The 27,338-nt window shown below is 41.0% G+C and overlaps 1 protein-coding gene across 29 annotated transcripts in view; it reads right to left on the bottom strand.

Moving 5' to 3' along the window:
- ptprfa (protein tyrosine phosphatase receptor type Fa) overlaps positions 1-27,338 on the bottom strand; it is a 362,404-nt gene that overhangs the window by 121,156 nt on the left and 213,910 nt on the right. For all 29 annotated transcript variants that reach the window (XM_034882227.1, XM_034882230.1, XM_034882238.1 and 26 more), the window contains 4 exons: positions 17,478-17,747; positions 14,526-15,107; positions 9,279-9,415; positions 7,651-7,795 (listed from right to left, as the gene is read on the bottom strand). In XM_034882227.1, coding sequence (XP_034738118.1) covers positions 7,651-7,795; positions 9,279-9,415; positions 14,526-15,107; positions 17,478-17,747 — 1,134 coding nt within the window. The remainder of the gene's footprint in view (positions 1-7,650; positions 7,796-9,278; positions 9,416-14,525; positions 15,108-17,477; positions 17,748-27,338) is intronic.

Here is a 27,338-nt window from a genome sequence, read left to right as displayed (position 1 = left end):
CAAAGGACAACACAAGGGTTATTTTTGTAGTTTGGCCACCATTTGCTAAGAAAACGCCAAATCCTGAGGAATGCAACGACGTAGCTAGAAAGTTCAACGCTGCAAGAAATGAGCAGTCAAGTGATCAGACAGGTTGTGAACAAACAAAGACGTTCATCCAGATTATTGTAACCACTTTATTAGTTGGTTATGATCCCCCACTGTACCGACCAACTGCAGTAAATACAGTTGGTCAAAGTTGAATCAGAAATGTGACTGACCTGGAGGTTTGTTTGAAAACTGTCTGAACGTTGGACTGCCCGTTTTTCTTGACCCATGGGACTTTGTTGTAAGCAGATCTCAGTAATAACCTTAGTGAATCCAAAGTTATCATAAGGGATTTAACCCTCCTGTTGTCTTTGGGTCAAATTTGACCCCTTTCAAAAATCCGAAATTTGGGTTTCCTTCAAACAAATTTTCCCAAAAAGTAAAGTGGATGGTTTCCATCAACGCTCCTCACAAGTTACATAAATGATCACTTCACTACTTTTATTGAAATTGTGTGTTTTTGTCAATTTTATAGCAATTGGAGAAAAAAATATTGGTAAAAGAACTTTAAAAAAAGTGTAAAAAAAAGAGTGAAAAATGTCAAAAGTGACTAAAATGTGAACAAATGTCAAATAAATACAAAAAAGTCAAAAAAATTTGGGGAAAAACCCACAAAAATGTAAAATGGCTCAGAAAAAGTTGACAAACATTTGAGGGAAAGCCACAAAAGGGTTGAAAAAGACAACCATAACCTTGATAAAAGATAAAATGACCTCGATATTGATTTAATTTTAAATGTCCAGTTCAGTGGGAAGACAACACAAGGGTTAACCAGTGACTAAAACCATGACAATAAAATGTTATAAACCATCCACCAATTGTCCTAACGGTATCTGTACATAAAGGTTTCCTCATTATGTAAATTAAAAATTGTGATTCGAGCAGCACAATGTTCTTTACAAACCATATTAATCAAATTACTTATAAATAAATATATAAATTAAAGGGTTGATGGTTGGATGGTTAATTCTTAGGATTTGCATTGAACAATAAAGTTGATTTCTTCTCCAAATAACACAAAAATGAACATTTCTGAGAATTGCTATCTTTGGTTTTTATCATCTTCACAGTCCAGAGGTCAGACAAAAACATGGGTGACACTTCACACTCAAACTACCTTTATGTAAAACAACGTTGATCTCACATAGACATGTAACAAATGTTGGATTTCCACTGCATGGTACGGCACGGCTATACTCAAGTAGACTCAAGTCATAGTTTTCCATTAGCAAAAGTTGTAAATAGTAATACATCGGTCCAAGTTCCATGCGGGTTGAGCGAATAGTAGAAGGTGGCGTTATAACACTGCAGACCACTGATTGGTCAGGAAGAAACTGTCACTAGCGCGACGTGGGGCATCTTGGACATACCTGCCAGTTTGAAATGGGCACATAGAGACACAAAATGGGAAGCCCGCAATCCCACGCTGTACAATACGTACACAACGCAACACATTCAGTGGTTACCAACCTTTCTGGCCCCACAGCCCTGTCAGTAGAAATCCTGTATCCCTTTCTCAAAAATGAGTTATACAAAATAAAATGGATTCTTTATTGTCACACACAGCATGACATTTTATTCCTGCAGTTATTCCTGCTCCTAATAATAGTATACCTATTATTAGGAGCAGATGACAGCTAAAAATTGGGATTCAGTGTCTTGCTCAGGGACACTTTGAAATGCGTGTGCAACCTTAAGAGAGACCACTCTAAATCCGAGCCAAAAGCCAACAAATAAAAATTGGCAATTGTTAATATTTCCAAAGAATTTAGCAGTTGTGGCTTGGTCATTCAACTACTACTCAGAGTGAAGCTGAATGTTTCAATCATTTATCCCGCCACCTGTATAAACTTCTGTGAACGCTTGCTAACTAGTTTTCACATAACTGTAACACGTAGTGTTCAGTCGTTACAGTTGGCCTGCTGTTGATAAGTGGATATATTTGATTAAGGAAATCATGATTTCGATTTTTTTTCGGTAGTTGAGCTGTAGATGTACCCCTGGTTGGGAATCTATGCCTACCATTGATGAGGTGCGTAAAACATTTCTGATAACGAGTCGCATTAAAAAAGAGGTTGTGCATGATGTCGTCGCTTTGACGACCAGCTGAGAATCCCTGAGGGGGAACTAGGTCTTTAACAATTATTACATAATTTCACGGTTTCTTTGTTTAACCGCAATTGATGGCTAAATTAGCTGAGGACTTAAGGCGTATAACTGGTTCTTTCTTATGTTTAGCTATGCCAAATTGTGATTATTTGTCAGGCTATGCAATGTAATATGATTTAAATTGTTATTTGTTCATAGCAACACAAATAACAAGGGGTGGATACAGTTAGAATAATGTTTTATGCGTGTTTTACATCATAAGTTGTGTATTTGTGTTATTACATCATCTGGGTAACATTACAGATATGACCAAAAGATGTATCCCGGGATTCATTCAAAACTTGAATTTGTTGGAAAAAGTAATATAGAAAGAAATGTGTTCTGTTTAAAAATTTGATTTTCGCAAACATTTCGCAGACAATTAACTATTTTACTATCCGCAATGGAAAACCAAAAACAGGAATGCACCATACAGTGGAAATAGGGCATAACACAGTGTGAAGTTTCACCAACTGAAAAGTAAAACTTGTACAGATGAATGCATGCATGCACAATGATAACACAAGAGCAGAATTCCACAAAACACAGCAGCAAAACAGTAGAGATCAGTGTGGAGCAGGTGGGAGAGATAACACAGGGGACTGTGATCATGCTCGCCTGTGGTTGGGCAGCCCAGCAGAGCGCCAGGACACAGCGAGGTTACTGTTTGAACAGTGTTGGAGGCTGGCTTGTTCGCCTGCAGCAGATGTGCTTGTGACAAGTTGAAAGAGACGCACAAGAACACCCATAATTCAGTCACACATACAAGAACCTTTGGATACGTCCATGCAGGGGTGCGATAGATCAAAGAGACAGAGACCCATGAGTGGGAGATGCACTGCAGCTGATTAAAGTCACAAATAGAAACAGGGTTATTGAAAATACCAAAACTCGGAGTAGAGGGCAGGTGGCTGTGAAAGAAAAGAAATTGGATTTGGACAGGAAAAAAATGAATGTAACAAGGAAAGAATACTATTTTAGTAGGATAAAAACAAAGTGGTGTCAGGTTGAGAAACGGCATAGAATGAAGGATTAGGTTAAGAGGCGCTATGCAGTTATGGCCCTTTCTTCATTGTTTTCTTGCTTTTTGCTCACATGTTTCTCTATAGAGCCCACCCAACAGCTTTGGAATAGATATTTTGCAGCTCCCATGTTTCCTCGTCTGACTCCTCGCTTGGTCAGCCTGCTGTTTCCTCTTTCTCTGTTCCTCCGACAATGCTTTCCTAAGTTTCCATTTCTTTTGACGATGACCTGACGATGAAAAACTAATTGTGAAGAAAACTCCATCGCTACCTTGTTACCTCCATTGCTATCGGTTCCTGAATGGGCGTATATGTGCAGTTCCCGTGAAGCAAGACAGCGAGATCTGATATCACGTGATACCTCCTGGCGCTGAGTCCAGCGACTCGCCGGCCAAAAGTTGCAGGATGGGTTTTCTTCTCACAGGTGCTAGGAAGAAGCGAGACGACCACCATTCAACTCGTATAAAGCCATACTGTATGACCATTCCAATGACCCCGCAGTTGTTCAGTTAAAAAAAAACGCCAACTTATTGGGACATTAGCTCATTCACCGAATCCCCCAGAGTTAGACGAGTCAATATATACCCTTCTCACCTCCGTGCGTGCTGTGACTCTGTCTGACGCCCCCCAGCATTAGCTTAGCCTAGCACAGACACCAGAGGTAACCCTCTCCAACTACTGCTCCCAAAAAGTGACAAAATAACGCCAACATATTCCTATTTACATGTGTGATTTGTATAGTCACAGGGTGTACAAATAACAAGGTCACATGAGACGCAGCCATCGTCTAACCACATACTAACTGGGAACTATATTCTCAGAAAGGCGAAGCACTTCTACATCTGCTACTTGGGCGGAGTGATTTGCTTGCAGCGCCTAAGGAACCTGGTCACAGAGCAGAGAGTTCACTTAGAGTTCAGCAACAATAAACAGGGGAGACCTGGTAATACCATGATGTTTCATAGAATTCCTGACCGCGGAATCTATGGCTATACTTGTTCTGGATGTGGATCCAAATACACCTGTAGCCACCTCAGAACATTTCACTGTGGATGATTATTATGAAAAAATGGAATTAGCCACACGGACCATGTGCTGAAGAATACGGCCATCCCATCAATAGTACAGACTGGACAAAGTGGATCCCTTGCAGCTACTGTAGGTGTTTCGTTATGTTTTCCGAGGACTAACTACTGTTATTGCAGTGTTTTTTGGGCTACATTTATCCATTGTAATGTTATTGTGTTACAAATGTGCTTTTTCATCTCAGAATAAAATGAGCAGTGCTTAAGCTAACACTCATGACTGTAGCCTTTACCTTGCTAATGAACTGGATTCCACATCTAAAAAATAAATAAAAAACCACAGTGCAATAGTTTTGCCCATATCTCTTTTAGGAACCCTTTATTATTCTGTATCTTTAAAGAAAAAAGTGATACTTTTTTTACTATGTGTAATTTGCTTGTTTGTTTGTCTGCACACCTTATCCTTATTTCTAAGATCTAGAGGGACATATCCAATATAGTGCACCATGAACCTGTCAAATCCATTAATACTACTACCTTGAACTGTGGGGGAGAGGAAATGGGCAGCGTGAGTGATTGGGAGCTGCAGTGGGCGGGACTAGTACAATGTCAGACTACTGGGTGAGTTCACCTTGATACATCAATCACAGAACTTCTTCGCTTTTATTATTACCCTTGTGAATTTGCAACTCTGTTAAATTCTGTGCAAAAAAAACACATTTTGGATTATCTTATGGCTGTATGAATGCGGGGTTAGCACTTTAACTCCACATCCTTTCACTGAGTCATTATTCAATGAATAAAAAAACAAAACAGTGGTTGTGATGTGCTTTGCAGCAGCACAGAGACCCATTGGATGTGTGGAGTTCCACACTTTAACAATAGTAACTTGTTGACTTTTGACAGCCGACTGCCATTGCTGAAACAAAACATGACATTGTGATATCACCTAGGTTTTCTCCTCAAATGGTCTGTCAATGTTAAGAATCATGATCTGACAGATATACAGTATACTGTAAATAAACAGAAGAAAGGAGACAGAAAAGAGCAGATAGATGAAACTATGGAAGGGATTTAGACAAGCAGTAATAGACAGGAGTGGTCAGGGTCTTTAGTTTCCTGACACAACGGGTTTGACTGCCAGAGGAGTGATGGGAGACTAAAACATCAGAGTTGTGAAAAAGATTGTTTTCAGTGTGAATACAGGAGCGAGGACTTCACACCTGACAGGTAAAACAAGAGAGAGGGCTTAGATTCTACTGTCATACATACTACAGGTTCAAGTCCGTATATCCCAGCATGCCAGTGAGCCAGTGATCCAATACTGAATATGCAGCTTCAGTTCAGAATCAAGGGTGTTCAATAGTATTAGTGTCAGGGTGGAACAGCCGAATTCCTGCACATAAGCACACTGGATGCCATGTTTCATATGACAAACTATCATTTCAAAGAGACATGGCAGTCATGATAAAAGCTGTCTTTCTGTGCAACAGTCCGTTTGTTTTCCCTTGGTCTTACATCATAATATTCTGTTTGTGCCTTTTATTAGACCATTTGTCAAAATGTGCAACGTCTGGTGATTTGTTACGCAAAGGCAGCAGAAAGATCAGAAAATACCAAGCGATACTATTGCGCCTATGAATGATGGCTTGGGTGGAACAACGGATTTTACGCCTGACAGAAAAAAAACTCTTTAGAATGACATTTTCTTTTGTTGTTGCCTTGGCGTTTGAACTTTGTAATTGAGTTGCATGTTCAGCAAAATCATGCATGACTGACACGTGGAAAAGAATTCTTCGCATAACTAATGCTACACTGGTAATTACATCTCACGAGCTTGGAATTGCTGCAAGCATTACTGTGTTATAATAGTTTGAGCTGGCTCAGAACAGCTTCCCTATTTAGATTCATATAAGATTTTAAAAGGACAATATTAATTAATGTTGAATCTACATTTCGCCAGCCATATCAAATCATCATATTCAACCTTTGTTACCTTTGTAATAATTTATTGTTGTATATAATAATTATGTGTTGTTTCCAATATTTGAATCCGTTCTTTACAAGAAATGTATAAAGGCAATGTTATACCAATATGTTCATGTATATTTGATATGAGTTCACAGTCATCTACAATTCCTCCTCTGCAAATATAAACAGCTTGATGGTGTTTTTTGGCCTCCAACGTCGCCTTTAGGCAGCTAACCTTTGGGGTTGCAGTAACTCAGTCCATATGGAATTGGGTTGGGAACCGGAGGGTCACTTCACCTCCTTGGCACTGCCAGGTGCCCGTGGGCAAGGCACCGTACCCCCTAACCGCGCTGGTCCAGCTGGCAGCCCACACACTCTGAGATCTCTCCATTGTGCATGAATAGGTCCTGAGCATGTAATTCAGGCCTGTGTTTAGTGATTACCAACAAACAGAGTGTAAATGTTAATTTTCCCAATGGGGATCAATAAACATTATAAATTACAAATTTGAACCCTTGCCTACCCTAAACATTGCCGTGCTGCCTGGAAGGAGAAGTTGAGGGCAAAAAACACCAAACACCATATAAAACATGGCTGACTGCTGTGCCTGAACGCATCACTCAGCCGTCTGTCTCACTACTCCTGCCACTCTTTGGCGTCTGTCCTCAGGCAGGCTCATATTAGGTCAAAGCCGCCATTTTCAGATTGACAACCAATCACAATGAAAAATGACTACCAGTGACCGTGACACTGGCAGTCTAATAAAAAAGCATGCTGTGTTTTTTTAATCAATCCGCTTCATTTTTGGAGTAATATATCTTTTGTAACAGTAGGCCCAAACATCGTCAGTGAAACTCTGGAGAACTTTTAAGACAATCCCCATGGAGGAGAAACCTTTCCATAAAACGCAGGGTTTGAGACTTGCACATACGGTGCCTTTAGACTTGAATTGCCAAGCCTACAACCTAACTACATAACACGTACCTGTTGAGACCTGACTTGGACTCTAGTTCAGAGACTTGTGAGCATGCGTGCTAAAATGCTGCTGAGTTTGCGTAAGGTACAATCTGCTGCTCCTTCCAGCTGGGAAAGTTAGCAGAGAAGAGATAGAAAGATACACACACACACACATTGCTATAGGCCTACATTAAAGTGCAGGATGAACTGCTGCCGTTGTCTCCATTTGATTCCCCATGGTCTCCATAATGATGCAGGATGACATCACCAATACTATCCAATGACAATACGGAAACCCATGTTGACTCCTTTTGGTTCATATGTAACCACATAAAATCTGCCAGAACTTAATGGCTACAACAAATTATATTTTCTCTTCTCTGGACAGAATAACCTGAACCGCACGTGAGAGAAGGACATTAGAAGGCGAGAGTACTTACTGGACTGGGCCGTCCTGGCCTCAATTGGCTGAGTAAAGACTCCTAAACCAATCTCTGATCTTGCCGCCAGGGAAAACATGTAGAGTGTGTCTGGCTTTAGACCATCAACTGCATGGGAGCCCGCTGGGTCAAACGTCTCATGATGCTGTAGGAAGATGTAAACCATGAGATCATGAAGGCCACGGCACATACACAAACACATATTGAACTATTGGATTTATTATTATAATCATTTCATTTAGTGAAATTTCAACACAACTTACTAAATTCCTCTTGTGTGTTACCCTAAAATAAATCTGATTATCAGAAGGAGCCAATGCTGATGTTGATTTGAGGCTGTTATTGGGGGAAAAGGTAACATTATTTCATAGGCAAATCATTCTGAGTAGAGTTGGGTACCAAAATCTGGTGCTAATATGGCACAGGTGCCTTAATGACCGATATTTACTAAACTGAATAGCAACGCAGATTTCGTAGCCAATTAAATGCCTTTGTGGCTTTCTGGAGCTCCAAAACGGAAGTTAGAGGCAACGGAAGCTTTGCTGCATGTCACGCTACACTTTGCAGCAGGTAATGTTAGCCCACCGTTAGCTAGTAGCTAGATTAAAAATGGTTAAAATGTTGATAGGTTAGCAATGTAAAGTGTGACTGTATTTCCCTGAAGAGGATTCCAACAGCGGGACGTGTAACAGTCCGCGGCTGAAGACACAAACTACCACAGTGATTTTCTGTTGTAAGGAAAAAAAAACACAGGCTGGACAGTGGTGCGTTCACTAGAAACTGGTAAGCCTCGAGGTGCATTCTAAGATATTGTAAAATACCCTTTCCTCATCTTTTTTATTTTTTCGTTCATCAGCACTTTTTGGGGGGTTTAAGTATCGGTTCTGGCATTGTTTAGACACCGGCACAGTTTTAAAAGTATGGGTTTAGCATCGACCCAAACAAATCCAACACTAATTCTGAGGTTTGACAGGTAAAATGAGACTCAAATAAAACTTCAGTGATTCCCTCAGGGCTAGCTGCAGGAGGAAACAACAATAGCATGCAAGGTCTGATGTCTGTTCAGATGTCTTCTAGGATGATGGTTACGTTTGCCTTGGTTTTTTACTTGGACTGTTGTACCCTGTCTGCACAATACATTTTTCTTTGGGTACTAATAAAACACTTAACCTATCACTCAAGCGTTTCACTTTGTTATAGATTATTATACTGTAATTTAATTTATACTCTTTATTGATCCCCAATAGGGAAATTACAAATTGCAATATGAAGCACTTTGAGCTGCTTGTTCTGTATAAAAGGTACTGTATAAATAAGGTTTATTATAGTTATTATAATCACACTCCCTCATTGGCAGAAACGTGTTCTGCCTGGGCGCCTCCCTAGGGAGGTGTTACAGGCACGTCCTGCTGGGAGGAGGCCCCGGGGAAGACCCAAGACTAGGTGGAGGGATTATATCTCCAACCTGGCCTAGGAACGCCTCGGGCTCCTCCAGTCGGGTGCTGGTTGATGTGGCTCGGGAAAGGGAAGTTTGGGGTTCCCTACTGGAGCTGCTGCCCCCGCGACCCGATACCGGATAAGCGGATGAAGATGGATGGATGGATGGATGTTTTTAAGGTGTTTTTTACCTTGTCTGTAGGAGTGCTGTCCTCCCAGTAGAGCAGTTCAAAGCTAATGATGGGGTCTTGGACAGGCCAAAGCCAGGACAGCATGATGCGCGAGTCCAACTCGGCCTCAGCCTCAAAACCAGACGGCTGAGCTGGAACTGGAGGCACAAAAAAAAAGACATGAAGGGACTCATAGACTGGAACAGAGATCGAGACAATAAAGGGTGTGGTCAGAGGTGGAAATTCAAAGTAAGGGAGTCAAGAGGGGAAATGGGAGATTCAGGCCCACAGAAGCTGGGTTTACTAAAATGCTGCAGTCAATACTCATCAGTATTCAGAACAGCAACAAAGCTGAGGAAGTAGAACAAATTCCATCACCTTTAAATCCTCAAAGGTAATTGAGATTTAGTCTTACTGACAGTTGTCTACTAAGTCTCTCATGTCCAGGACCGCCATGAATTTACTGAGGTGTGTGATGCTTACATGGCAAATCATCATAAGTCAGTGGAACACTCTCCTAACACAGCTCATTACAAATCCTCAAACCTTTTCATGCTTGACAAAACTCTGGATATTGCGTTGTGGGGTTAGGATTTTGATTTCATAGCTTTGGGGAGGGATGGGGCTGGACTGGTTTTAGGATGTTGGAACGCTTGAGCCCAAGATAATTGTATTGACGCAGCTTTGCTTATATTTGTATTATTGTGAATTAGGCGTGAATGCGACTGTAAAATGTTTTTTTCTGCACTTGCATTTAACATTTTTTGTTTTACCTACCTGCCCAGGGACCACGGGCGTGAAAAAGTTCCTACACAAGGTTAATGTTTAACAAACTTTCAATTAGTAATGCATTACATAGTATGTCAGGCCACAGTTTTCCCAAATGTAGCTCAAAGTAGATTCTTTCAGGAAGACCTAACTATTAATTGATGCACTCCTAAATCTATTCAGCTGTTATCCTAATAAATGTAAATTTCATAATGCGTGTATATCCGTCACATCTCTGCAACTAGTCTCTCCTGATTGAAATGTATTTCAGTGTAAATTCTTTAAGGAAGACGTCACTCTTAATCAATTCTCTACCCAACTCCAATCAGCTGTTGGAGGCGTTCACCTTCCTGCTAAACCAATCTGAATGATACACAAATGGCGAGGGCCAATCACAGAGTCACAACCCCACAACCCTGCTTGAAATAATTGTTTCTCTCTTTGCTATTCAGCTGTCTTTGCAGGCAAAGAGTGCAACCCTCCACCCCCCTCTTCCAACCCAAGTCATCTACTCTAGCTGACCGGTCGAGCATCCTTCGGTCTGGTCTTTGGGCTCCTTCGTCGCCACCACCGTTGTCTGGATTCCATCGGGGGGGCTGATGGTTCTCTACCCCTATATACATATACGAAAGATTTGTATAGCGATGGAGTCTAACCGCCAAAGACTTTGTACATTTTATTTAGGCTGTACAAAAAGATCTTATTTGCATTTCTGCAAACATGTCTCTCCTGATTGAAATGCCATCATTACAGCCAAACCAGTGTTTTCTGACTGCTTGAAGCATGGTCTTGGCTTTATAACTTACTTACCATCTTTGTCAGTTACTGGAGCCAAAAAAATACTCCTTATGGCAAAGTTTGGTGGAGCAAGGCTGAGACAAAAAAGCAACAACCATCCCAACTCATCTACGAACTGAGACTTCTGTCAATCAAACAAGCAAACTCCCAAACACGCTGTCGCTTTTATGTGTTCTAAAATTGCATTTTTTATCTCAAAGATCCGCTCGGGCAAGTTTTAAGACATATAAAAGAACTAATAACTTGTGTTTGATATGTTTTTCCAAACAAATTTCTCCTCATTTTAGCTAGTTTGCAATCAGATGATAGTTGGCGACACCGGCACCACATTACAGGCAGACAAAGCTAGCCGCTGAACCTTAAGCAGCTAAAGATCCAGATATACTGAATTCTTAGGAGTCGTTTGGACAAGGGGAGACACACAGCGAGACTGTGGTAAAAAGTTGGGAACTACTCAACTTTTGGAGAAAAGCTACCCCACGTAACACTTGCCAATCATTCAATTAAATTCTATTCTATTTATAATATCAATTCATGACAACAGTTATCTTGAGACACTTCACAGATAGAGTAGGTCTAGACCACACTCTATAATTTACGAGGACCCAACAGTTCTAGTAGTTCCCTCCAGAGCAAGCAACAGTGCGCCAGTGGCGAGGAAAAACTCCTTTTAGGAAGAAACAGGGACAGACCCAGGCTCTTGGTAGGCGATAACAGTCACAGTTAAATATAATGGGACAGTGACTCAGAATAGTAGTTTGTAGTAGTTCATGGCATAGCAGGGCACTGCACGGCCTTACAGGGCACAGCAGAGCGTAGCGGGGCATCGCAGGACGTGTAGCAGGACAACGGCGACAGATGAAAACGTGATTTTGGAGCCTCCCTGATCCAAGGATCATGTCACCAGAGATCAGACTCGTCGTTGTGTTTTGAGCTATGGTTTGAGACGGTGTAAGAGTGCAGTACAGGAAACAGGAAACATCACTGCCTCTATTACTGCCACTAGAAAGTAAAAAAAAAACACAAGCACGTAACTGCTTACGTAAAATTACACTGTTTGTCTAATGGAATGTTACATGAGTCAGAATCATGAGACACATAAGTGTGAATGTAGCATTCTTAAAATAGAAGGTGAATCAATACTTTCAAGATAAGTGAGGATGGGACTTTGTTCTGTTGCAGCCGAGGTACAAAATTAGCACCATCCAACAGACAAATGCTGGGTAAATATGCAAGTGGCTGGGAGATTTGCTTTACTTCCCAGCTAAAAAACAAAGGTAATCTGTTGCATGCCAGGGAACATTTGAACATTCATTAGACTTTTTTTTTTTTTCCATTAGACACCCTTTTGTTGTATTGTTGTAGCTTTCTCCGATTTAAGTGCATGTGTTGCTTTGAAGGCTCATGTAAAAGTTGTGAATAAAAAAATAAAAATAATTCTTTGTCTGAGCTCAGGCAAACAGCTAATTGCGCCAGACAATATGATAATGTAGATGGCCACATAATAGATGACATGACATTGGAACATTGTATTTACTCACATTTATGGGCTCATAAAACAACGAGTAGAATCTGTCTTGGTCTGATACTAGTTACTACACTTTCTAATATGCATTTAAGGCAAAATGATTTATGTCAGCCTGGAAGGGTGCTGAACTCTATTCCAAGAATAAATAAAGTGGGTCAGCTCAATTTGGGTGGCTTTATCTTCTATTGCAGTCCTATTGTGATGTCATGTTTCTTCCAGCCAAACACAGGAAGCTGAAAAACAGCCTCTCTGTGAATGAAATACTATTATTAATCCCCTATGTACAGGCAGCCACTTTGTCCTTGAGGATAAAGTGTAGGAGACTTTCATTTTGCACACATACATGCACTCACACACACACACACACGCGCACAAATCCCACACACACACAAATCCCCCACTGGGTTCATCTCAGCTGGTGAATATCTGACAGACGTTTCACATAACAGCTCAGTTTTTCTGCAATTTTAAAATGATGTGAGTGTATGACTACATTTATCCAAGACATTTTTGCAGCTACCAATACCTTCATGCATACGTCGATTCCACAGAGACACACAGTCAGCAGTTGGTGCAAATTGCCAGGCACCAATCTATATAAAACAATTCTCTAATTGCACCATAATTACAGTCATGGAGTTGTCATTTAGATCTGCTACAGTACATGCAGCAGTTTAGATGACTGTTAACTGTAGACTCTTAGTTATGTCAGACTGCTGTTTTTTTCGATATTCATATTTCTCATAGCCACAGTGCAATGTATCCAAGTTTATTTACTCTAAACTCTACTCCCTTTGTGATAGATTTGGGTTAGACAAGTGATTACTGTTCATTCATCAGGTGGACAACAAATATTACTCCAAATGAATGCAAATGCTCTGTATCTGCTGGATGTGTAAGTAGATAAGAGTTTGCTACCATGTTTGCCATAACAACTTCATTAGGTGATAATATGTCAATGTTGTTTTTGCAGCTTTTTCAAAAACAGCACTTTTATGTTTTTTTCAACCAATTTCCCTATGATTTTGTGTCTGATGGGAACAACAATTTTGACATTGGTACAGTATTAAGCAAGATCGCTTCAGTCTGCAGTCAGCGGAACAAGCTACTGAGTCAAAAGGGCAATTGTGTAGCTTGTACCTTCACAAAAAGTGCTCGTTTAGCCACTGACAGGCTCAGATTAATATTCGAAGTTTCTGAAAACCTTATGGAAAGGATTGTCCACATTTCTGTTGAAGAGTAAGATCTTTTTTTAAACAAAAACATCCAAGAAATTACAGTAAACAGTAATTACAGTAAATAAATAGTAATTTTAACATCATGAAATAGACTTAGACTTCTCTTTATTCATTCAAAGTCAACAGAAACAAAATAAAAAAATATGAAAAGCCATTTTGAATCATCTTTCCACTTTTCCAACCATGACAACTCTAGTTTTGGTTAAAATAAACACATAGTTTACTGATCTAAATGTAAAAACATGTCAGACACTTAAAATATTGTTTTTTTGAATGGAGTCTGATGGGTTTCGCACTAACGACCTCTTTCTGGTTAAACAGAAAGGTTTTAAATGGACTGTAATTATATTCTAGTCTTAACAACTACTTTAAGCCCCTTTACAGGAACCATTCACACGCTGTGGCCGAGGCTGCCGTATAAGGTGCCACTTGCTCATCAGATAGTTTTTCACACTCATTGAGGACACTTCAACATGGGACTACAGGGCCAGCGATTGAACCACCAACCTTCCCAGTGGCAGGCAACTGCTCTACCACTGAGTCCCGGCCGCCCAGAGGTCTTAAAAAGGTCTATCACTGTAGGGATCCTTTACGTTATGTTTACAGACACTTTAGAACATTTACTGGACCAAATTGACGATGCAAATTTGCCCCATAGGGTTACATTGCAGGCCGGTCTGTGGCTGCCGGTTATAGCAGTCTTGCTTAATACTAGTGCAATGTCAAAGATTGGTTTTCTAATCAGTCACTTACACAAAAAAACAAAAGCAAATATGGTCCAGGTTAAAAAAAAAACGGTAGCTACCCTTTAATCTAAGTAAATAATCTGAATCCTTGTTAAATCAATTTCTGGCACTACTTCTGTTGCTACAAACCGATCTAGCAAGAGTTTTCTCGTGCCATTGCTTTGCTGTGACCTAGTGAGCGTGTTCTTACCTCCCTGCTGGGTCTTGATCTGCAGCACATCAGAAGGCGGCCCATCCCCCACAGAGGTGAAGCCCAGTACCCTGAGGCTGTAGGTGATATCTGTGGTCAGGCCTGAGATGGTGGTGAGCTGGCTGTCATCTGTGTTGTGTTTCTGCCAGGCGCTGAGCGGGGCGTCATGTTCCAAGCTGTAATAGACCCGGTAGCCCCGGATTTGACCGTTGGGCTCCTCCGGAGGCTCCCACTGGACCAGCATGGTGCTGGAGCTCAGCATCCGCGCCTGGATGTGAAGAGGCGGTGATGAGGGGGCTTGCTCACTTGTTCGGGTGTCTACAATACCGCTGGGAGGCCCCCTGCCCACGTTGTTGACTGCCATGACACGAAACTCATATTCTGAGAAGGGGCTGAGGCCCCCAATGCTGTATCGGGTTGTGGCTACCCCATCTACTTCCTGGAAGCCATTGTCAGACAGTTTTGCCCGGTACTGGATCACATAGTAGGATACCGGTTCTGGGTTGCCAGAGTCCCAGGTCAGAGTGACACTGGTAGCCGTTGTTTCTGTCACAGTGAGGGAAGTGGGTGGCTTGGGCAGGGCTGTTAGAGAGTAGAGACAGACAAGAGAGTCAGACAAACAATAGTAGCAGTCTGTCAGTGATTTTTTTTTTCAGGAGCGTGTGTCTGCCCTCTCCTGATCTGCACAGTGCCAGCAGGATGAGCACATGCATTATGTTGCCAAGCAGGTGGTTGTACATACTCCTATGTTATTCCATCTCTACGTAACCGAGATCAACAGAAGTGCATATATTCAATGCAGCCACACAGCAGAGCCTACTGTGCTGAATGTTTAACAGATTTAACAAAATTATTTATATGGGCTGTCAAAAGTAACGCGATAATAAGAAGTCAACATAAACTCCACTATGTGTTTTGACATACGCATGCACGTTCAGGTTGAAGCGTAGTTTGGGGAATCGGGAAGCTATGCACAGGCAGTCAGTAGGGGTGCGGGGCCGTGGGCGGGGACCTGACAGGAGTGAATGTCTAGCAGGAACAAAGCTCCTGGAGAAGAAATGGAAAAAGAAAGGTTCTATTGAATGGAAAATTGAGTTTCAAAGCCCTTCCAGATGGTTCTCTCCACCAGACTTAAATTATTTACATGTACTGTCAATGTGAACTGAGTTACCACCGAAGTACATCTAGTCTTAAATACCACTTGCAAAATATCCCTTTTTAAAGTACATTTAGAACAAATACAATTTTTTAATAAGCAACACTAGAGAACTTTTCCCACTCTGGTCCCCCTACAGGTTGGAAGCAAAATTGTCCTTTTATGTCTCATTGGAACCACAGATCTGCAACCCGATCTGGCAAACTTGCACGGTGCCGTTATAGCCGGTAGAGAGCCGCAAAGTGAATGCAGAAGTGCCATTCACTATGTTACGAGTTGATAAACTACTGAAAAAATCGTAGAAACATAATTTAAAGTTACAAAATGTTATCTAATGTAAATTTAATTTACAATTAATTTGGAGTTAACTGTGGACTATCATGTAATTCATTGTAATTTAACCGATTGAAAGCCCTACTATTTATTTAAACATATGATATGGAGCCCAAAAGATGTCATGGAGCAAAAACAATCACTAAATCATGTAGATAGATTAAATAAATTGATAAACTGGGGACTTTTGCTTTGTGTGTGCACACATTTACAGCACATAATGTTAAACATGTAATTTGAAGACTGGCAGTCCTAGACTTCCATATACCTAGAACTGAAAATATTATATCGGGAAAAAAAAACCTCTCACATTACCCACATGTAATAATAATACCAAATATGATCGCTTTATCTTTTCTAACAAGTTATTGAAACATTTAATCTGTGTTTTCTGCTTCCACCTTCTCCTCTGTCCTATGTGTGATCACGTTCTACCCAGCAGTGTTGGAGTACTCAAGATTGGTCTGGGTCTCGAGATCAGTCTCAAGACCACTTTTTGAAGATTCAAGTCTTGAAAATCGACCGCATTTTTACTCGGTCTCGTCTCGGTGTTGGATAAGGAGGGCTCTAGATATATTTTAAGACTGGTTAAGCAGGGGCACCGTAAAGGGGTGATAAGTTAGGACAATTCTAAGGGTCTCTGACTGACAAGGGCCTCAAAAATAGGTAAAAACTAATATAGGGGGCACATTTAGATTTTTTTTGTCAGGGGGCCCAGAATTCCTGGCAGTGCCCCTGAGGTCAAGACCACAACTGCCTTTTGATTATTTAATCAATCCATTTCTCATGATACTCTCATGGCACTAAAACTAGGCAATGAAGAAGAATCTTAATATCTTTTTGTGTTTTTTTTTTTTATATAAATGTAAATCTTTCATTGGGGGACTTGCACTGGTCTGGTCTTGGTCTTGACTCGATCACGATACTCTGTGCTGCTGGTGATGACTTCGTCGTGGTTTAGGTGGTCTTGCATTGCCAGACCTTCCTCCACAGCGCCGCGGAGGAGGGTCTGGCTAGTCCACACAGCACTACTGGACAGGAGAAAAAGATGCTCTGTTTTATTGGCATTTCTTTAAACCAATCACAATCGTCTTCGCTGTTACTAAGCACCGGACGCAGCCATGGTCACTCTGCAAAATAGCCTCGGGATGAAACTTGTTTTAGTGGAACATGTGTACATTCAAAAGTTGTTTTAGTCGTGCAACAGAAAACTCCAATTGGACAGATAGTCTAGCTAGCTGTCTGGATTTACCCTGCAGAGATCTGAGGAGCAGGTAACCATAGTCCTCAGATATCCATCAAAGTTTAGAACACCAACAGACAAAAGGTAACAGACAGGCGGCGGATCTTCCTGCGCCACCTGAACTACCCCGCAAATGAAACGTCTGCGATATTAACTAATCTGGTCTTGAATACAACATTGCTACCCAGACCCTGCAACCCTCCAAAAGAATGTTTCTGACCTTTGACAATGATCTGGGCCGTGGTCTCGATCATGCCCAGGGACGATATGGCCACACAGGTGTAGTTTCCAGACTGCCGGATGTTGGTGAGCTCCAGGACGTTGCGGCCAATAGGCATCTCCTCCTCCCGGGTCAGCTCCACCTCGCCAGTCATCCACTTGACGTAAGGCATGGGAGCGCCAACCGCGACGCAGGTCAGGTTGACGCTGCCGCCGGGCATCACCTCGTGATTGGTGGGGGGGATGGAGAAACGGGGAGGCACACGGCGAACTGCAGGGGTAAAGAAAGGGAGTGTGAGAAGACAGAGGCGGAGCAGGTGGTGTTAGTGGTGGTGGTGGTGGGGGGGGGGGAATCACTGGACCACTGGGCCGACATCATGTCTGACTGGCCTGGCTTGTACTGTGCACCACAATAATGCCTGAATCAGAGTCAGGCTGTCACATCAGGATCTAAAATTTGTTTTAGACTTCTGAGGGAGACGAGATTTTTTTTTTTCAACTTGTAAATTAGTTTAAAACCATCCTTTTTTTTTTTTACATCCTTCTACCTTATTACTTTTCATTAGAATGGTTTCAGTTTAGATGTATTCCTTTTGGTTACAGCCTGTTACATTAATGAGTCCTAAATGTTTTACATAGTTCACATCAGGGGTGTCAAAATAAGAATCATAATAAGGGCCAGACATGTGTAGTTTATTGACATATTTTTATTTAACTAAAAGTAAGTGAAATATATTTTTGGTTGTATTATTGCATGTCTCAATTCGCTTTCTCACTTTCTCACTCTTAGTTTGGTGGACATACTAAAACCCTAAAAAAAAAGAAACAGTATTAGTTGACCAATAAGGTTTATACAAAAGAGCCTTCAGATGCAGTATTAGGGACCACTAAGGTCTATATAAAAGAGCCTTCAGATGCAGTATTAGGGACCACTAAGGTCTATATAAAAGAGACTTTAGATACAGTATTAGGGACCACTAAGGTCTATATAAAAGAGACTTTAGATACAGTATTAGGGACCAGTAAGGTCTATATAAAAGAGACTTCAGATGCAGTATTAGGGACCACTAAGGTCTATATAAAAGAGACTTTAGATACAGTATTAGGGACCACTAAGGTCTATATAAAAGAGACTTCAGATGCAGTATTAGGGACCACTAAGGTCTATATAAAAGAGACTTTAGATACAGTATTAGGGACCACTAAGGTCTATATAACAGAGACTTTAGATATGGTATTAGGAGACCACTAATAAACACATCCAACGATCACCATGTCATGGAACCTTTAAACTGTAACACTAGACAGTGCTGACATATGCTCCAAGATTCTTGTCACTGGCTTTGCATACTTCTCACCTCAAATGTTTCTAGAAAATCAATTTATCTTACCGTGTAACTGTAAATTGGGATTGTTTGTTACCAGCTTGCCACGATATCGCCTTCTGTGACGTGCTCACATTATGTCGCCCACCAGCCGGAGCGTTTTCCACTGTATAGACAGTCCAGTTTGATGAGAAGACCCCCTTTCCAGTAGTGAAATACTTCTTTAACTGCTTATTTTTGTTTTGTTTTTATCATTAGATCTATCAGTTTAACGTTACGTATTTGAGTCACCATGTTTTAATAATTTTCCACTGATTTAACTTTGAGTCTCGATGCACTTTGAGAGAGTTTTGTTTGGTTGGTTCACAAGAAATATATTAACAGACAATTATAATCCAACCTTCAAGCGGTCCAGTGCTTTTATTCATCAAAAATCCATTTATAAAGACGTAATTCATCATCAGTGAACATCATGCGTAATTTGCATTTTGTCAAAAAGGGACTGTTGCTCATTGTGCCGACATTTTAAGTCATTCTGCTCTCACGCCATGCAAGAATAATGTAACTCTAAAGACAGAATGCATTATGTTCACAGACATGTCTAACCTAACTGCCAGAAGGCTAGGACAAAATCTACATTTCTAGGTCAGGTTTTTAAAACATAAATACATGCAGTCATGTATTGTCTTTGCAATGTGTGTATCATTAGCACCTGATTTGTACTAAAGCTGGGTTTATACTGGACGCATTGGGTTAATACCAGTCTGGTAGCAGGTCAATGTTCTGATTTATTGTTCAGTTTTTTTTTAACCACCCACAACACTAGACGGATATACATAATCAGGCTGTATTCTACATCAGTTGTGTTCCCCATGATAACTGTGATTTCATTCTTTCATTCACTTTGTGTTGTTATGTGAAAGATGGACTACAAATAGAAAATGAAAGAAGTGCAATTTCCTCCAGGTAACTACTACTTCTTCTTGTTTCATTACTGAATAGGAGACCATTTCTGTGCAATCATTGTATTTATGAGCTTCCATTCACTGTGATGGAGTGGTGATCACGCAGAGCTGAATGATTTGAAGTGGAGTGTTAGATGTGTTAGATGCGTCTTACTAATTTCTATCCAAATTGTTTCAATGTTGTCTTCACTATCAACATCCCCACAGGAACCAGAAAACACAAGGAGCCCACGCTGACCAATCAAAGAGCTTTGCGGTGTCCATTTGGCATTTGTGTATGGCGGCTACGTGTCTAAAGCTCTGTTAAAACTATATGTGCAGGTATAAATCTATCTTAAGGGCAGTGCTTATTATCAGTGACTAGGCCTGTGTTCCAAGTGTACTGTTGTTGGATTACCAAATGGTGCTGACACGCCCCTCCTTTATTCAACCTCTCTCAGATTATTTTCTTTCTTATTCATCACATATAGCTACTGCCAGCCCTCCGTTCTCCATAACTGCCTTTAAGGCAAAAATGTTTTTCCCATTTTTCCCATCTGAATGACGTTATGTCTCAACACTCTATCTTTTTATATTTTTATATATAAATATATATATAATTGAACACATGTGGAATTATGTACTTATGTACACTAACAAGTTAGTGTGACATAACTGAAAACATGTCTTATATTTTAGTTTCTTCAAAGTAGCCACCCTTTGCTCTGATTACTACGTTGCACACTCTTGTGTGCAACGTAGTAATCGGAGCAATAACTCTCCTTATTGGTTAAATAGCCCTTACACAGCCTTGAGGTATGTTTGGGATCATTGTCCTGTTGAAAAATAAATGATGGTCCAACTAAACGCAAACCGGATGGGATGGCATGTTGATGCAGGATGCTGTGGTAGCCATGCCACCCAACAGTGTCACCAGCAAAGCACCCCCACACCATCACACCTCCTCCTCCATACTTTACGGTGGGAACAAGGCATGTAGATTACATCCGGTCACCTTTTCTGCATTGCACAAAGACACGGTGGTTGGAACCAAAGATCTCAAACTTGGACAAATCAGACCAAAGCGCAGATTTCCACTGGTCTAATGCCCATTCCTTGTGTTTCTTGGCCCAAACAAATCTCTTCTTCTTGTTGCCTCTCCTAAGCAGTGGTTTCCTAGCTGCTATTTGACCATGAAGGCTTGAGTCACGCAGTCTCCTCTTAACAGTTGTTCTCGAGATGTGTCTGCTGCTAGAACTCTTTGTGGTATTCATCTGGTCTCTAATCTGAGCTGCTGTTAACTTGCAATTTCTGAGGCTGGTGACTCGGATGAATTTATCCTCAGCAGCAGAGGTGACTCTTATTCTTCCTTTCCTGGGGCGGTCCTCATGTGAGCCTCATGTGTAGCGCTTGATGGTTTTTGCAACTGCACTTAGGGACACATTTAAAGTTTTTGCAATGTTCCGGACTGACTGACCGTCATTTCTTAAGTAATAATGGCCTTTTTTTCTCTTTACTTAGCTGATTGGTTCTTGCCATTATATTAATTCTAACAGTTGTCCAATTAGGCTCTGGGCTGTGTGTCAACCTGACTTTTGCACAACACAACTGATGGTCCCAACTCCATTAATAAGGTAAGACATTCCACTAATTTACCCTGACAGGGCCCACCTGTGAAGTGAAAACTTTGCAAGGGTTTGCAGCACTATCAAAAATGCAAAGGGTGGGTTATTTTGAAGATACTAGAATATAAGACATGTTTTCAATTATTTAAAACCTTTTTGTTAAGTGCAAAATTCCACGTGTTTATTCATAGTTTTGATGCCTTCAGTGATAATCTACAATGTAAATAGTCATGAAAATAAAGAAAACGCATAAATATAACAGATTTTATTTCCCCTTTAGATGTGTTTGGATGACCTTTTCTTAAAAAAAACTTCACTTTTTGGAGTTATGGCCGAACTCTTAGTAGTGACCTGAACTCTTTCTTCTTTACTACAGTCCGGGACCAACGGATTAGTTTGGCCTTCCCTATCAGAGCCTTATAATGTTGACATGGGATTACTTTCCATTGTGCCAGCGCCTCTATACTAGATGTAACAGTCAGTTTAAAGTTTGCAAAGTTGAAAATGTAATAAATTGAGAACTTGTGCCTTAGGCGTATAGCTGAATTTATCCGGAGGATCTGTTTTTTTTGCTGTGCTGCAGGGATTAAAATACACCTGGAGTCTCTGTGATGATAGTCTGGAGCACTTCTAGCACATCCTGATGCTAAGGCACGAGTGAGCGAGAATACAGAAGGATTCTCCCCTATTGTTAGCTCTCTTCCTTAGAAATCTCCCCTCAATGCTAGGATCTCATTACACTACATCTGAATTAGTGCAACAGCACAGTGTGAGCATTAAATATGCAGACGGCTGCGCTGCCTAAGTGGAGTCCCCGCTCTCTTGACTTAGCCAGCACAGGGTCACGTAAATCTGACTCACAAAGTGTAATTTAAGCTCTGGGCTGGAATTCGGGTATGAGGAGCTTACACTGTGGATCAGAGGCTTTTCTAAGGGTTTGCTTTAACTACAGAGAGGGAAGAGCAAGGTTAAAAAATATATCTCTCTGCCTCTCACACAAAAATGATGCTGGAGTTGAGAATTGGGAAGGAGCACTAGTACGTACAGTATGTTTGGCTGAACAATAATTCGGAAAGCTTTGGAGTGCATGTGTGGGCTAAATGTTAATGTGGTGGACGACGGAACAGAGTTTTTTGGGCACTGCTAATACAAAAATAGCATTGTTTGCTGGCATGGGAAGCAGCGGAGTCTGAAACGCAGATGGCTGGCGTTGAGGTGGACTCCTGTGGAGGCTAAAGCGCTAGAGAACATAATGTGGAAGAGAAGGAGGCGGAGAGGAGGCAGAGGGCTAGGACAAGATAGTGGAGAAAGAGGAGGGAGATTTAAGGGCCATTTATGCTTCTGTGTTAAATTGACGCTGAGGCTACATACGTCAATACACGGAAATACTGACCCTACACCAGACCCTACACCTTAGCATTACATACTGTACACCTCTTAAAAAATGAGACTACACAAAGACCGAAACAACTGTGAATGGTCTGTTGTCTGTTCTTGTTACAGTGGAATTTCACCCTACTCATTTCCTAGTTCTCCTTCTCCGTAAACAACATGAAAACAAGGATAGGGTTTTAGGGTCTTACCTCCTCACCATCTCCCCTGCCTCCTCCTCCTCCTTTTCCTGTTATAGATTTCCCAAAGTGGTCAGAAAGCAAGGGAGACACATTTTTTTGCACTTTGTTACCAACGCCGAAGCTAATCGCTGTCACTCTCTCACTCGCTCTAACACACACTCTCCACGCACAAACATCCCACATGTCTATCACCGGCTGGCTGTGCTATTCTCTTAAAGAAATCGACATACACACCAGCGCACAAGTATAACCTTCAGGCCACTTACGTAGGCTACAATGAAAGCTCTGTGCGTAGCCTCTGCAGAACCATGAATCAGACTTGGTAGTGGTAAAATGCGAGGTCAGTTATGTTGAGGCTCATGGGAAATCTATTTTACTGGGGCTGGTCACTTGTTTGATGCTGGAGGATTGATTAAAGGCACAATTAGGTCTAATTACATTTTGAATACTTCCTCCGCCACTGATTGTGTGGCAGTAAAAGGGACACAATTTTGATGGCATGGTAAATTTTTAGCAGGTGCACAGAAAAAGCCAGGCCTTAACATTTCATATCCCCATTGATCTTCCGACACACACACACAGGTGGCCTGTGGCTATTGTGGCAATCATTTCAAAGTGGCTTTGACAGCTATGAATGCGCTTTTAGTTGTGATGTTGATGTACCAGGGAATAGAAACCCTTAAAATGTGGATGGTAACAGAGGGCAGTGACAAAGCTCTGTGTGTGTGTGTGTGTGTGTTAGTAAATGGAAACACTAGAGTAATACATCAGAGATCTTACTGATAGACATCTTAACATTGAAATTACCTGTTGATATCCTTACCACAGCAAAGTGAGGGTAATAAGGACATTAAAATAGGATGTGTTAGCCTCAGCTGGCCAGCACTAACACCAGCACTGTCTTCCCAATGTACTGAATGTGGATATTGAAAACTAGTGAATCTTTAGCAAACATTTCAGTTTTACATGACGTGTGCAAGATGAAATGCGTGGTTCATGGCCGTTCCATTCTATTCGCCCTCTGAGGAATAAATGGGCAATGTAAGGGCAGCTTAGCTGTGATATACTATGGAAGGTTTATGGTGCTAGATTGGCATGGTGCGGGCCAACTTTTGTGTAGTATGCTCGATTAATCCTAAATATGAGTCCTTGGCATTGGGGTTTATAGTGATAAGTAACGGCAGTGCAATTTCATACATATATACTTCCATAATTTGCACTTGGATGGTGAATGTAAGACATTGACTTTGATTCAATTGACTGAAATGCCTACTTATTATACCTTCTGATGCTGGATGGTATCAATGTGCTGGCCAGCACTGAGGGAATCATAGTGTTCTTATATTAGTCAATTAGAAACAATGAAGTTACCCGAGGGTATGGAAGACGGTCACAATGTCATGACAATTGTTATTTGAGTCAGAAGTTAAAATTGATGTTAATATTGCTTCTGTTGGGCAGGACAATGTGGATGACTGAGGCACTGACACAGGCACAGACTGAATTTGTTACTCAGTCGCCACAATGACATAAAGGAGTAAGAGATGCACATTAGGAGCAGCTGATAGTTAGAATGCAGGTTTCTTTAGTGGCATGCCAGAGAAAAGAGACGGGATAAGGAAGGGGGATAGACAAGTAAAGAAGATTTTGGAAGCCAAGTTCTAAGAAAGAAAAAGCTGGAGTTGTAGGGGTAGCAAAGATGGGTGGGGGAGCAAACATCTGTGTGGATTGCCAGGGAAATCATGCAGCAGCATCGGCATGCAGGATTCAGAGACAGAGATTATGCTTCTTGAATTAATAAATGTTGAGAATGGAATCTAAGTAGACGGAGCTTTTGTGTTGATGAAAATTTCAACTTCAAGTCTAATGTTCATGTTTATCATTTCCCCTTAATTCCATTGTAACAAGTAAGTTCTTTAATCTCCCTAAAACCAACATCGGTGTCTCACAAAAGTTGTCAAAGCACGAGTTATGCAATTCGAAATGTAAAAAACAAATCTCGTCCAATCAACAATTTCGGTGAAAATATACAGTAATATAACTTTACAGGTATTTTTTAGAGTGTACGTACGTCAATAAGGACCACCAGCATAGGATATGTGCCATATGACAAAAGGCAAAATACATAGAGGACTATTGTGCTGGGATGGCATAAAGCCAACAGCTCCAAACCAAAAATATGTTAAATTCCACTATTGCATTTAGAATATATGATGCTACTCTATGTTGACACGACGTCAGAATCTCAGAGTCAGATCTTTGACACCATGACCATCTCAGTCCTCTTCCTTATTCAAGTCCACCATGAAAGAGAATTTTAGATTTATGAATTTCTGACTATGCCGATGTTTTCAACGCCTTATCATTTGCGTTTACAGATCTGTAAGAGAGTTGTTCATGTTTTAAAATAATGTTTTGGACCAAATCTCCCTTTACTTCTTTCAATTAATACTTTGTAAGACACATTTTGGCAACATGAATGCATTCAAAGTCAAAGGAAAGAAACAAACGGGGCAAAATGATGCAACTCGACTCAAGGCAGTGCAAGTTGCCTCACGGAGGAGCTAACTACTGAGTGAACTTGGTCAATTTCGACGAAATATTCACCTGACATAAATAATCCACACTGTTTCATCAAAAAGCACAGCTCAACCATTATTTATATGGCTAGTTTAGCACCATGCATACTGTACCACTTCACTTGATTCACAGTGCTTTCCAAATTTAGTCTTTACTGGATCACTCATGAAAAGAAGTCAGTATGATGTTGTCAGTCATAAACAAATTTGAATTGTTCTGTTACATCCTGTCTGACAAGAAGGTGACTTATTTTGCCGAACCGAAAAAAGCATGAGATGCCCATTGATTAGCAACTCAACATGGGAAGCAGAAGTGTGAATAAATCTGTGCTGATGTAGAGATTTTGCTGCTGTACATAACATCCAGATGCTACATGCTGTACAAAGCAACAATCAAGATGGAAATGATGTGATGACGGATGTATTATTGATATACAGCATTAGGTAGATGGAGTCTTAGACTCAAAGCACCTTAGTGCATCAGGACAAGGCCGTCTCATGAATGGGTCTGTATGATATCGCACAAAGATGTGTGCACACCAAAACGTAAGATATCGTACGAAAATAGGACACCCCCGGCTACTGAGCTCCATGACGCTGATCGGCAGTTGCTAGTTGTTTAAGCTGCTAAAGAGCTTTGTTACACGGCTACAGACCTCCGTCACAGATCGGTCATATCAGTAGATACATAGTAGGATGCTCCTTTGTATCAGCGGTAGTTTTTGGTTCAGTTTACCTGGGAGTAGGTGACTGTGAGCCGAGTACAGAGCACCGTGATCTTCCGGTCGTCTCGGGCGGACATTAGAGTTCAGTTAAAGGGCCCATATTCTGCTCATTTTCAGGTTCATAATTGTATTTTGAGGTTGTACCAGAATAAGTTTATATGGTTTCATTTTCCCAAAACACCATATTTTTGTTGTACTGCAAATTGCTGCAGATCCTCTTTCACCCTGTGTGTCTCTGTTTTAGCTACAGCGTGAGACATCTCACTTCTACACTATCTTTATTGGGAGTTTCACATGCTCAGTAGCTAGTTAAGATCACATCCGCTAGTTAACTCTTTCTACAACTTTGGTCAGTCCAAGGCAGGATTAGCTGGGAGACTTCTTCTAGACCAGGGCCACTTGTGGAATATTTACAGAACAGGGACAGGAAGTAGTTCTTTTTGGAGATTATGGTCAACTAGTGGGTGTTTTGCCATTGAGAACGAGCTAGCATACTACGGTAAGCCACCTCATCTCGGCTAGTGACGTAGAAAGCCGTGCAGATGTTGAACAGCTCACCCAGAGACTGAAGGCAGAGGACATTCAGAAACCGGATCTCAATCAAAACACCATGGATAGTTTTTTTTTCCAAGGTTATATGCGTGTGAAAGCACCAGAGACACAAAATAACTCCCCAAATCCCCAAAAAGATGATTTTTTTCATAATATGGGCACTTTAAGGAAATACTAACTGAGAGTGTTATGCATCAAATTTAGGAACAAGATCGTAGTTTGTAGTGTAACATTCCCATGGAACACGCATTTCCCCGGCTTGAAAGTTTTATGACCCACCCGTCAAACCTGTCCTCCTTCCCCCCGCAGCCAATAACGTCTTATTCAGCAACAGTCAATGTGGCGAAATAATATTCCTTTACTTTCTTATCAGGTAACACAGACACAGGTAGTAGGAAGATGCAACACTATGTAATGTAGGCCAATGAAGCCAAAAGCAACATCAGAATGACTTCTTATTCTGATCATTCGTCTATTTTCTTTAGAAATGATACGGTCTATGCTCAAGCTGACAGGACAACGAATGAGCCTTTATTCC

The sequence above is a fragment of the Etheostoma cragini genome, chromosome 9 (assembly GCF_013103735.1).
Source record: "Etheostoma cragini isolate CJK2018 chromosome 9, CSU_Ecrag_1.0, whole genome shotgun sequence".
Lineage (NCBI taxonomy): Eukaryota > Metazoa > Chordata > Actinopteri > Perciformes > Percidae > Etheostoma > Etheostoma cragini.
Note: the sequence above shows the minus strand (reverse complement) of the source record. Positions and strands in the feature narration are given on the sequence as shown.